The sequence below is a fragment of the Tubulanus polymorphus genome, chromosome 4, assembly GCF_964204645.1.
Source record: "Tubulanus polymorphus chromosome 4, tnTubPoly1.2, whole genome shotgun sequence".
Taxonomy (NCBI): domain Eukaryota; kingdom Metazoa; phylum Nemertea; class Palaeonemertea; order Tubulaniformes; family Tubulanidae; genus Tubulanus; species Tubulanus polymorphus.
The window spans coordinates 5590621-5604565 of NC_134028.1; the positions used below are offsets into that span (position 1 = coordinate 5590621).

Here is a 13945-nt window from a genome sequence, read left to right on the forward strand (position 1 = left end):
GGAAGGCCCCTACCTTATCGTTGAATTGTTCTTTTTGGACGGTACAGCAATTTTTCCACCTCGAAGCCTCTGATCTCAGCTCCGATATCTCATCCTTATATCTGCTCAAACTTGATGACGTATCAAGGTTCGTTTTTAATTGCTGAGCGCTTTTGTTTTGCCAGTGGGCGCTTTTTTGGGCTTCGAGTTTCAACAACTTCTTCAGCCGCCTAATATCGCCTTGCAAAATACGAATTTCAAATTCATGGTACATCTTCATATACGGATTGTCTTATGCGTAGGTACTAGGAAACTGTAACTAGGCAATGGAAAAAGCCGGGTGTCTTTGACAACGGTACGTGATGTAAGCTGAAAATATGAGGTTTCTTTGAAAAAAGAAACAATGCTCAGTACGTCACGTAGTCTTCAAACGTAGTTTCGTTTACATTATTCCGCCTTACTGCTTCAAATGAGAGATCCACGACTGTAAGACGAATAACTTTAGAATGATTCATTTTACATAAATGTCTAAATTGGCCTAATCTACATCGTATTTTTTGCCGTCCAATGCAAATATTTCGGAGATCTACGCAGCATCGTGACATGAGAAGGATGACACTCATAGATATAAATTGTTTTTCTGCGTGATTTTCTTCCGCATTACACTCGTTATAACTTGACGAATCGAAAGTTTGGAATTTACATAGGAGACAAGTAGAGTTAAAGAGAGTCAGGACCTTCAAAAAAAAATTAAAGCGACAAAATAAGGAAAATATATGTACTACACGTTTTATTTCAATATATTACCATAATACATAATCTCTATACACGATCATTACACATTTTTTCATATAAATCATCGTAAATATTTGATCAACATCTAAGCTTTACTGGCTAAATAAATCGCTCATCAATTTCGGTCAGTTTAATTTCCTATTCATGGCATGTATTAGATGCGCCAGTAACTGTGAAGTATTGCAGCACATGAATCATACATTATACAACTCAATAGTAATAAAATAAACTTCCATACAATTTTGCAATATATATTTACATAAATTTGCCTCAATACATTATCTCTCCATTTTCGCAAAAATTGTTTATACATTGTACACGCGTTCATCGCGCCTGGCTTTACAAACTCTGATCTGATACTGTACATCATAATTTCATAGCCTGGTTAAACTTTGGTAACCAACTGGTTCATATTAAGCAATAAATCCGCGTACGCCCGATTTTCGACTGATTTCTTTTTGATGCATTCCTTAACAGCATTCTACAACAACAACAAAATCAGAAAGATAGAGTTGGAAGAAGACTTAAGAGAAAAAGAAGTCGATCTACATGTATTTCCAAACAAACGTGAATAAACGAATATTTTTATAATCCGTAGTTGCTGGCTTTCTAAGCGTTCTGAATTACTTACCACTTGTTTCATATCTACCGCCTGCCGGTTTGCGAGGCTCCAGACCTTTACAGCTAGTTTCAATGTATCCTGGTTGCTCATGTCGACATGGGCTAGCAATCGTTTGAAGAACTCAAACGCAACTGCAGTTTGTCGCGAAGATGTCTGTTCAAAAAGAAAGAATCCAATAGAGTCCAACAGTTTATGTCCATCAAACTTAAACATACACAGGGGCTCGTGTTATTTGAAGTTTGGGGCGAATAGTGGCTTAGAACATCCAATATTACAGGACTACGTATTCGTTTAATTAGTACCTGAGATACTCGATTATCTAAGCTACTATTCACCCCAAACTTCAAATACAAGCCCCTGAGAACGGAACACTGCTCTTACTCAGCAGCACGTAGACTGCAAATTTCAAAGAGCATAGCAATTGAAATTTAGTTTTAGCAAAAATTCATTGCAAAATTTGCCGACTTGTGAGCAATTTTGAGCGATTTGTGGTCGATTGGTACCAAGTATGGCTGAGTTCGCTGTAAAAGAAGTGATTGCTACAAAAGTTGTGAGTTCATATTTTCTATCCACTGACCTCTGAGTTTTCTAACTGTGATAGTTGGTTCAGTATCGCATCGATGAGTGTTTTACAAATTTTACTGACTTCGTTGAGAAATTTAGGATCGCTGCCGTACATAGCATCGTTAGAATCGACTGCAAGACAATTTACGCGATTAAATCGAACCCAAAATAACAGATCTAATTCAAATCGTTCTTCTACGAACCTTTGTTGACGTGATACAGATACGTCTCTTGCGACATGGAAGAGAGCAAATTGAGAACATTCATATAGAGGATGATTTTGGAATCGCTGTTACTTTCCCACGAATAGGCATCCAATGCGTTTAACAGACCACGCAGCAAACACAACACAACCTGGTCCGGACTATCCTGTGAATGAAATATAATCAAAGAGTTGAAAAATGACTTTATATAGTATATTTACATCTGGTAAATTCCTCGCCCCACTAAGCAGTTGAGATTTTGCCGGGGTATAAAATGTTTCCCTAGTTGACTGGGTGCAAGGCTAACAGCTAAGCATGCACGAGAAAAAGATATCTCATATATATATATATAATTCAGCCAAAAATTCATTTAGTTTTTCATTTAGTCAATGAGATAGAGCAATAGTGCAATTACGCAATGGAAAATCTGATTGAATCCGCAAATTTTTGTGTACTGATACGGTACATCCAGTTTTTGGCAGACTCACTGCCATCAGGTTAGATTCTTTGCATAATATGACTTACTTGTACGACTAACAGAGTGGACAGGAAGTTATTAACAAATTCAACCATTAAAGGTTCGGTTGACTTGAATTTTCCGTCGATCTCCATCGATTTCGGGATATTAGCGATGACTGATATCGCTGCCTTAAAAAACGCATCGGCTTAAAAAATACAAGTAGTTTGAACCAGTTAACGAGTTTCTTAATACATTGAATATATGTGTGTACATATAACTGACTTTACCTTGCGATAGACATTGGTTTAACATAGCGACCTGGCCAGAATGTATGTACAAATTCAACTGACTGAACCAGCCGTGTAAAGAGGGGATTGTAATGAAACAGTAAGCGGCACATGCCTGAAAATATCAAAACAATCAGTGTTAATAAAAGACATTGATAATCTAGACTCGTTTTTCGTACCAAGTATCAGAAAACTTGGAGAGTTTACAAACTCGGTTAAATATTCACAGTTCCATAATTCAGTGGCGGAATCTACTAGAAATGCTAGTAACTTACCCTGACGAATGCCGAAGTTTTTCTGGTATGGTTCCCGCGGACAACCTGTCTGGTATCCATCGATAGAGTATTGACGCACTGCAAGAATTGAAACATACCGATGAAAATTCTGATGTTGAAAAATTATGATAAAAGGAAAGAGGGAAAAACTGGCTCACCTGAACGAGATGTATAAGCACCGCATCCAGGTTGGTGAAAGTCGATCGAGCTTCCATATAAAAACTCAACTGTTGTTCAAAATCTCGACCGAAAGAAATCTTCGACACAAATCCACAAATCAGCCTCGATACTGCGCGTCCTTCATCGTTAGATGTTAATGCGCTGTTGAGAAGAGAAAATAAAATATCATGTAAGAGAACCCTAGTTTAAGCCTTGTCTAAGAGCTAGATACCTGGGAAGAATTGTGCCATGTTCACACAGCTAAAGACTATAAGAGTGCAACTTACTTGATAGAATCGTGCATTGTTTTACAAATAAACATCAATGCATTGGTGATAACTGGATCATTGGTTTGTTGCTGCTGGTGTCTGAAAACGAAATATACATGATATTTTCTTTATAAGATATCAAAATCATAAATAAAATTGTTAATGTATCCGATAACTATTGCACCAATTAAACAGAATTCGGAAAAGATCTTTATGCGAAACCAGAAGCAGAATAGCCACACTCAAACCTGGAGAATAGGTAATATGATAAAAACCCACTATTCAAAGAATTAAAAGCAGAGGATACAGCATTTTGATTTCTCACTAGAGATCATCGTCTATTTTCAATTTTTATTTTGGAAAAATCATTTCGTTTTAAGATTTGTACATTGTGGGTTTTTATCATATCATCAAAAGCAGTTTCTACAATAACGATATCAACTCCTTACTTGATAAATGCGTCCATGATGTTCTTACAAACTTCGACTTTGATTACATCTTTTTGAAACATGTCGATGAATGGCAAAAACTTCTCCTAAAACCAACACAGAAATATGAGAAATGTCTAACAACAATCGAATAACATCAGTCATTTGAAGAAATGAGGAATGAAATTCTTCAGAAACTTACGACAGAGAAGAGCAGGGAGAAATCATGAACGTGAACTAGAACTTTACTCATAATCGATTGAAGCTGTGAGTAGTAATCTTCGAATACACGGTCAGGCGTTAGATGTTTGATTATGTCCGATAGTATCGCGTTGATCTCTCGCTTCTGGAGAAAAAGAGAAAAACTCCAATACTCGTTACTGTGAACTGAGAAAACCGATTTCGCGACAATCTAATACGAGTAAACTTACTCCGAAATGTTTGACGACGTATTCAATCCACACTTCAGCACAGCCGACATAATCCTGAAAATATCACAATTTATACGAGTTATCGTAGTTTATTCGTTAAAGATTGCGTCACTAGTATTTCTCATTCTACTCACCGCAGGATTTTTCAACTTCATGACGACTTTCCAAACTTCGTTCAGAACCGCTAGTTTCTGATCTTCCGGAGGATCGGCCATTACTAAACACAAACCTAATGTGCGGTGAAGTAGATGCTGAAACAAAGGTTGAAAGCAAGAGGACTTTTATGAGTAGACATAAACAATCGAACTAAAGCACAAAGAAAATATAGACTTCTCCCTTGTCAGAAGCTCAAAGTATAGTTCTCCAGACTAGATCAAAACACGTAAAATATTCATTTGGAATTGCCCCTTCAATTATTACCTTAGGAAATCCAGTTTCCTCACAATCTTTGATCATGTTTGTAAACTGAGTCGCACGTGTCGCGATATATTCAGGCTTGAAAGCCGACATTATAGAGTTCAACAACAAAGCACTGAAATAACATGTAAAGAAGTAAAAGACATATCTAATGAAGCAATACATGTAGCATTAGTGCCAGGAAATCAATGAACTTTTTTAAGTAACTTTTCTAATATGATGTTTAAAGGGAACACTTTTACCTATTACACTGCTCTTTACAAGTTTGTAAGATGTTCATGAGAGTTTTCTCCGATGTGTTATGAGCTATACACTGCAACACCCAGTCTAAAGCGGGGGAGAACAACGTCATATAGTGTGGCATATCCATATTCTGCATGGCTAGTGTATTCTGTACGTTATCACTCTGGATCTAAAACACATAAATACGTATCATTCATTGTCAATTCTGATAATCTGAAAACAAATTCTACATAGTGTTCTTCAAAAAGATCTCACAACACCTGATGGTAAGTTAGCAGAAATCCTTGGAAACAAGGCATCAAATGACCTCTAATATTAGGTGCCACATTCATCCCAACCTGCAAAGAGATTATGTTCTCGAAATATATCGCTTAAAAATTACCACGGTAGATAGAATATACATGCAGTTAAAAGTACACATCCGCTTACAGGGATAGGAATCTGAAGTTTGAATCTTTGCATAGAACACATAGTAACAGTATTTTATCTAACAATGATGAATCATCCATGAATACAATTTCTATGTTATTGAGAAAAAAGTTATATTCAATGAGTTTCCCATTTCTGAGAAACTGATTGGTAGATTACCCGTGTAAGATAAGCCTTCGTATAAAGTGACACTAAGGGATCACCGATCCCACGCGTCATGAGGGCCAGTCTACTCAACGCATCTGCAAACTCACTGAAACAAGCAAACAATAGATAACAAGAGTCACAGTGAGTATGTGAAAATGAAAGAGATAAAAAGCTCTTACTTGCTTGCTAGGAAACTGTAACATTTCAGTATAGCAGTTTCGACGTAGAACCGTGGAATTAGTTCTCTGATTGACGCGATCTTAAAGAACCAGTTACGACAAGTTTCCTTCGCCGATTCAGGAACTTGATCCGGTTTGAAACTCTCTGAAATAAGCCAGTAGTTTGTTACAATGAGTCTACGAGAAGTCGGAAATAAGAAAATCTTTATTCAGCAGAAAGAAATATACGATAAAAGAGAATAGTTCAGTAATTCAAGAGCAAATTCGAGGCAGTCCCTTTACCTACCTTCTAGTGGTATTGCTACTACACATCCTTTAGGAATGTACATACTTTTCTGTCTAATTCTGTCATACACAAGTCTTCCTATAAAGGTATAAAACTTTGGAAATGAAAAAACTATCGTCTCATATAGAGATGATAAATTCACACATTTCTCACTTATCTTAGACTTACCAAATGTATCAAGAATGTCCGTAATTAGCACAAATTTACTTGGATAAAACTGTATCACATTTGTATCACTTAACAGTTTAGCACACTAGAATAAAATTGATATCTACTATCAGAAATTGATCTTAATAGAAAAAAATCCTGACAAAGAATTATAGAAATTCTAAGATATCACTTGCATCCAAATTATTCTATACGAATGGTATAAGGAAATCTTAAAATAGGGATTGTCCTCATATTTGATTGTTAGATATGATTTGATTAGATTTGGTGCTCGTACAAACCCACCACACCTGCCAGGAGCGAAGCAGGGGGTTTTGAAATCGGAAATACAGATAAAGTGGTATAAGAAGATCTTACTTGAATAGCGATTTTCAAAGCTTTCACACGCTGATCCTGATCCCACGCTGTGATCAGCGCCTGATTCAACTCGTCGATCCGATGAACGTATTCCTGCTGCGATAGATTCAGCATCTCTTTCACGGATCCCTCTTCGAAATCGTCGAGTTGTTCCAGTCGGTTTTTCACCTTCTCCGTAACGGTTCCGGTTACCTGAGATTTAACCACAACTAGAAAAGAAAATTCCCAAAAAAATTCCTAAAGAATCGTCCATGAAAGAATGACATGAACAGATTTCGATTCATTAACTCCTTACGTACCCCTGTCTTTGTCTGTTCCTAAAAAACTGGTAGTAATTGATAGCTTTTCTGAAGTTGTGTATCTGTTCAAAATACTGATACGCTTCGAAGACCATGGTTCGAACGTTTCGTCTAGACCTTCTACAGTTTTACTTTTCACCAATTCCTAAATGAAATTAGTCACATAACTTTCCAAAACTGATGCCCTGAATCATAATTATCAAGTCGATATAGACTCGAGTCAAACGGATGAAAGTACAGGTTGTATTTTCACCATTAAATCTATCACAAAAGTTGAATACGAGTTAAATGAAAAACTTCTTTTTTTCATAATAAAATACTTAATCGTGTTATAGTGGAATTTCTAGACAATTAGGGAAAGCACAATAATCAAAACTTTAGCATCAGGACCAAGTTCCAGCATTAAGATTTAACCCATTGAACATCCATGAACTATTCTTATCTCAGAATCAACTCTTAACTCACAACTACGGAACTGGATCCTCAAGAGTTGTTTTCCTATACTGGGCCCTGTTCATTACCAACTGACCTACTCCATATTGGCCGTCGGCTTCCAAGGAAAATAGAACTTTATGAAACAAGATACAATAATTACCTTGCTCGAAGAAGCTTGTTGCGCAAGACGCGTCAACGGATCAGCGGCAAACTGAGATAATGGATCGAGGCCATCTAAACTAGATAACGGATCTGAAATCGTTGTAGTGGTAATACTACTGGAACTTCCCTTCCTCGGGGTCGACTTCTTACCAAATTCAGAAACCTAGATAATGAATATAGGCTTATAAAAGTTAAATAGCGTCAGCATGTAGAAATTAGTATCCCTTTCTTTATGGGTTGGTGGATAACAGAGCTTTCATACTTCTGTATTACTTAATACATTAAAGGTAAGCTGTGTATACCCTGAGAGCAATTGAGATAATTGCTCGTAGGCATACCTAAGCGTTTCCGGCCTGGACCAACCTGAGCCATGCATGGCGAGGCGCAGTTTGTATCCAGTCAAATTTGGTGCAACTGAAAACTTGAATTTATGTTTATTTCTAATAATGCAGAAATAATAATGCGTTAAATGCATGCATACCACAATGGCTTTTAAGGGATGGGTCGCAGTATCTTCTCTGGGTAGGTTACATTTTTTCGATTCTGCACTGTAATTCCTTTTCCGAGGAATCCTTCAATAGAGAAAAATAAAATCTAGAAATTTAAATGTACACCTAAGCGAATGACAAATTCTACACGAAAAAAACGACTTCGAATATGAATAAGTGAATAAATTGTATTTGCATTTAACTTGATTAACAGAAATACGACAAATTATTGGCCGTTACCCCAAATAAATACATTTTAATATTCATTCTATTAATAGGTTGGGTTAGAATATAATAAAAATATCGGTTCGGCCTAAATTCATAAATGTTATTATTACTAAAATCGACAAATAATATAATATTTGACAGTTTAGTCGCACCAGACGTAATTCGCCATTTTGAATGTCACATGACCGGCATGTTTATTATTTATTTACGCCCACAACAAAAATATGTAGATCAAATTGCTATATTGTTATCAAACATGATAGAATTTGGAACAAAGTTATTGAAGCGTATAACAGTGGTTTCTTGGATATGATAGGATGTAATGAGATATTGTGGGATTCGAACCTCGCCCGCAAGAGGAAATAACCGTAGACTGGTTACCGGTCAGTATCTCCATATTAGACTGGTTGCCGGTCTCTACCTTCAGTTAGAATTAAATTTCTAAACATTATTTTTGATATTTTGGGGTTTTGGGCGTCAATTAGACCCCCAAGGCGCCCTTGCACCGGGCAATAATTATATACTGGACTGTAGCTATTGAAAAGTTCTATCTTTTCTGAAAGTTTCAGAGACTTTTTGTATTTTTGAGACTTTTTGACCGTTTTGTATTTTACTTATTAATTTCTAAACATTATTTTTGATATTGTGAGTCTTTGGGCGTCAATTAGCCCCCAAGAAGCCCCTTGCACCGGGCAACAACTATATACTGGGCTGTAGCTCTTGTTTAGATCTATCTTCTCTGAAAGTTTCAGAGACTCTGACCGTTTTGTATTTTACTTATTAATTTCTAAACATTATTATTGATATTTTGGGGTTTTGTGCGTCAATTAGACCCCCGAGGAGCCCTTGCACCGGGCAACAACTATAAACTGGGCTGTAGCTCTTGTTTAGGTGTATCTTCTCTGAAAGTTTCAGAGACTTTGACCGTTTGGTATTTTACTTATTAATTTCTAAACATTTTTTTTGATATTTTGGGGTCTTTGGGGGTCAATTAGATAAGGAGCCCTTGCACGGGGCAATAGCCATATACCGGACTGTAGCTCTAGACTAGGTCTATCCTCTCTGAAAGTTTTAGAGACATTGACCGCTTTGTATTTTATTTATGAACCTATTAATTTTTTAACAATATTTTTGTTGTTTTGGGGTCAATTTGACCCCCCCCCCCCCCAAGGAGCCCTTGCATCGGGCGAAAATTATAAACATCGGGCTGAAGCTCTTGCATAGCTCTATCTTCGATGGAAATTTCGGGAAAATTGGCCCTATTTTAGAATGTCTCCATAGAGACCGGGAGCCAGCCAACGTTGCCGCCGAGTCCGGTTCCGTGTCCGTACAATAACAACTACAATGAAATAAGTTGTATATTCACAATTTAATTTTAACGTAAAATATCTTTTTATTCAATTACAGTGCAAAAAATACACATTAAAAACCACTAAAGATTTATAATAAATTTGAATCGAGTGATGAAATAAATTTGAATCGAGCGATACCGGTGTCCAGTGCTCACTTCACGACGGTCACTATATTGTTCAGCTGACTACTGACGCGTATTCAACCCGGCGGTTGAACCTTTCATAATGTAAATCCATTCAACAATAGAGACACAATTGCGGTTTTTCAGAGTTGTTGATATCATTTATACGCGCTATTGAATACGTCACCGGCTGACCACGGTGTACGTACACAAGTATAGGCCATTCACCTCAACTTACTCACACTATGAACATGCTACCGTGGATTCTCCTCCTGGCGATCTTCGCTGCGCTCCCGCTCCTGTTCCTGCTTCCTGAGGAACGACGTCTTTATGTTTTATGTGTTACTGTTCGTCTCCGTGCTGTCCTGTACTGTTGTGTGTTAATTAATCCATTCTATTTTTCAGGCTCTAATCCGTTTTATTTTTCAGGGCCGATTTCTCCGTCGAATTTCAATGTTTTCTGGAACAAAACTAATGTCCGAAAGCGTCAGCTCTCCGTCGCCGGTCACGTGTCGAGGATGTCAGACAAAGAGCCGGTCAGGAAATGGCTGCCCTCTACACGCCCTCATACGGAACACGGACACCAGGATGACGAGGCCTCACTCTCCCCACCTATCTACAGAGTGTGCTGGGTGATGTCAATGACGGGCAAGTCGGTCCGATTGCACGGGTTAAAAATGGAGTGGTAAAGCTTGACTGTCTACTAGTATTCATTGATTCCTTTTCAGGGATTGCTTCGGACAAAGATTTAGTCTTGTCTTCCTTTGCGTTCTAGCATTCATTGATTCCTTTTAAGGGATTGCTTCGGGCAGGGATTAATTTCCCTGTCTTCCTTTGCGTGCTAGGATTCATTGATTCACTGCGGGATCGCTTGCGTGCTAGCATTCATTGATTCCTTTTAAGGGATTGCTTCGGGCAGGGATTAATTTCCCTGTCTTCCTTTGAGTGTTAGTATTCATTGATTCCGCGTGGGTCGCTTCGGGCAGGGCTAAGTCTTGTCTTCCTTTGAGTGCTAGTGCGGGCAATCCAGTTGCGCTGCCCTATTTTTGGCTTGGGCAATTTGATAGGTTTGTCAGTTACTGACGTCACCCGGCACACCCTGTCGGTAAATGGTGAAAGTAAGGCGTGGTCATTTTGGTTTTCGCGTTCTGTGTGAGGGCGTGTAGAGGGCAGTATATTCCTGGCTGGCTCTTTGTCTGGTGTTCTCGGCATGTGACCGGTGACGGAGAGCTGAAAAGCTTTCAGACATTAGTTTTGTTCCGTACCAGGTTTTCATCGCTCTTCTCTTTTTTTTCATTTCAGGACTCCCAAGATGAAGAAGATGCTGAAGGCGACTACAACGAAGACGATGCCAAAAAAGAACACTGAACTCAGCAATATTGAAAGTTAAGTTGATACACACGTAAATTACGATGCGTGATACGGAAAGGATTGTGTAACTACAGAATATCATTATTTTACTCATTTCAGGTTAATCTGGAAAGGCCCATCTAAAATCTGCCCACCAGAAGTGCCCACAAAAGACTCCACCTTGAAGTACCACCAAACACCGAAAGATCTGCCGCAACCGAACCTGGCAGTCTTGACCTCATCCTGCATGGCAACAGGAATACATACATACATAAAGCTAAGTTGATTTTTCATATCTGGGGTAGAATGCATAGGCGCTGGTCAAGCTCACCATCTCCGCACTACTTTATTGAAGCTCTGTGGCCGGTAGTAAATTGAAATTTAGCTAGGCAATGATTGGTTGAATATTTACAATATTAGACGAAATGATGAGTGAGGTCCCTTAAATATTCTTTGGTCTCATAATTAAAATGTAGATTGGTGAGTTATTGATTAAAAGATTTTGTAAGTACGTACAATTAAGGTAAATTCAATATCTTATGTGACATTTGAAATTATTCGAATGTACCGTAGATATTTCAGGCCTCATATGACTATTGTTTAACTGACAATCAAGATATAGATAGGACAATTTACTAAGTAGCAATCATTCAATATCTTGTGATGTTTGATGAGACATTCTTTTGGTGTAGATATTTCAAGGCCCCATATACATTTAGGCCGACTTTACTTAAAGATATAACAATTAAACTTTATCGTCGGTTAATAGATTTTTCTTTACAAATAATATATTGATAAATTTATTACTTAACTGCCATACTTAACTGTATATACTGTGTGCTGCCTCACACATAACAGTAATGAATTTCATAAGATAGTGTCTAAGGCTCTATTGAGGTCTGGTGTTATATGGGGAAAACTATGGACTACGGGTCTTTATCAGTGATTTGGTCTCAACACTTTGATAAATCCAGAATAAACCAAAGCTTTAATTGATTTAATTCATTCCTGAAACACTGCGTCTTGTTTTGGGCGACACATGATAATTGTTGTTTGACTGACAATTAGCATACAGCCAGGAAAAATGGCTTAGATATTCACAATTAAGATGAATTCAATATTTGATGCTAGATCAAAAACTTTTTATATCATAAATATTTATTGAAATATAGCTGAAATATATAATATATTTGAGCACATCTATAAGTGAATCAGTCTCATTGACTGATAAGTTCTGTATCGCCAACTGCCGCGCTTACGACGACTAGCCATGCTTTTCATTTTTGGCAAAATTTACTCTAACCTAACTGATTCAATTAATATCTAAAAGCCATACTGTGTGTCAAGTGACACATATTAGATATAGTTTAACTGAAAATTAGAATCTAAGATGAATTACTCATTAACGTATCACTTAGATCGATTAAGGTTAATTTAATTGTTATGTGAAATTATTTCTAATTCCATGGACATTTAAAATGTAGCTGATACATGTGTATCTGAGCACATTTATTTATCTGTATCTAAGTGAACCTATGGTGTCTTCATACAGCTGTATTAGTTTTGATACATATTGCCAAAATCATTTAACGCAGATTTACTTCCGATCAAATCTGTGCACAAATACATTCCTGGATTTGCAAGGGGGAATATTTCAATTTCACTGTGTATGTCAGATTGAAAGCCTTATTCTGACAGGATATCCTAAACTTAGGTCTTATTGCTCTTGCTAATAGCTCTCTTTTACTAACCCCTCTCCTTGAAACTATTTTCTAGCATCATGACTCGCACCGCACCAGGGAGGTCCGGTCATAACAAGGTCTTTTGGTCCTTATACACAGTGTACTATATAGGGAAATAAAGATTATATAGCCATTCGGCTAGGGAATTTCTAATTTACCACTAAAAATATGCTTTTTTATCTTTAATTTCTGATGAATTCAAATAGTAACGAATTCACCACATCTGAAATTCTACTCATGTAGATTTTCAGGCTCCATATAAATATTGTTCAACTGACAATTAAAATATAGCTAGTATGATTACTAATTAATGGTTCGCTTAGATACCTAGAATTCAATTAAAATTAATTCAATGTAATGAATATAAGTGAAACTTATTCAAAATTGCACAGTGGATGAGACGACTGTATCGCGCAATGTCATCTGCGTCTAACTGGGCCACATGTGTGTGTGGGATCTGTTGAATCAGTTAGGTTTTGGGGATTCTGGCTTAGTTAAGCTAGGTATCAAAAGCTCTGTTGCAAAATTAGCAGTTCAAATAGTGATTAATTCAAATTCGTACCGGATCTGAAATTCTTCTCGTGTAGAAATTTCAAGCCCCATATAAAATATTGTCCGAGACAATTTCAATTATAGCCAGGACATTATCAATTAACTAATTGATTAGGTATCTAATTCAGCATCTTCATATAAGGTAAAAGTGCTCAAATCTAAACCATAGGGGTTGATAAGACAACTGTATAATTTAATATTGATTGATATATAAAGAATACTGGGTATGTTTTAACTCTGTCTCTTGTGTGTGGGATTTATTGAATCTTTAAGGCTTTGCAGAATTCTGGATTTGTCGAGCTGTGGGAATGATTCGAGGTTTCTTAAATCTGTAGAACCATGTTACTTATAGGATCAGTGTGCTCAATGCTGGCAGCGCACCACTCTTCAGTTAGTTATATTATCATAATTACAAAATCATTGTATATATTAGGAGCAATATTTAGAATTAATGAAATGGATTAGAATACCATTCACTGGGTACAGATGTTGCCATCTGTGGGTAGAAAACATCTCT

General features: G+C 37.1%; 1 protein-coding gene across 1 annotated transcript; it reads right to left on the reverse strand.

Annotated features, from left to right (window-relative positions):
- Nucleotides 1-772: 772 nt before the first annotated feature.
- On the reverse strand, nt 773-8479 carry LOC141903173 (VPS35 endosomal protein-sorting factor-like). Its single transcript, XM_074791203.1, has 25 exons — nt 8463-8479; nt 8076-8166; nt 7593-7757; nt 6998-7142; nt 6699-6907; nt 6342-6426; nt 6174-6251; nt 5888-6032; nt 5721-5814; nt 5393-5470; nt 5132-5301; nt 4893-5004; nt 4607-4723; nt 4473-4526; nt 4244-4387; nt 4063-4148; nt 3632-3712; nt 3344-3506; nt 3186-3263; nt 2911-3025; nt 2689-2828; nt 2164-2329; nt 1974-2092; nt 1406-1549; nt 773-1255 (listed from the first exon to the last, which is right to left on the reverse strand). The coding sequence occupies exons 1-25, from the start codon at nt 8477-8479 to the stop codon at nt 1160-1162; spliced, it is 2892 nt and encodes a 963-aa protein (XP_074647304.1). The 3' UTR covers nt 773-1159.
- Nucleotides 8480-13945: the final 5466 nt, after the last annotated feature.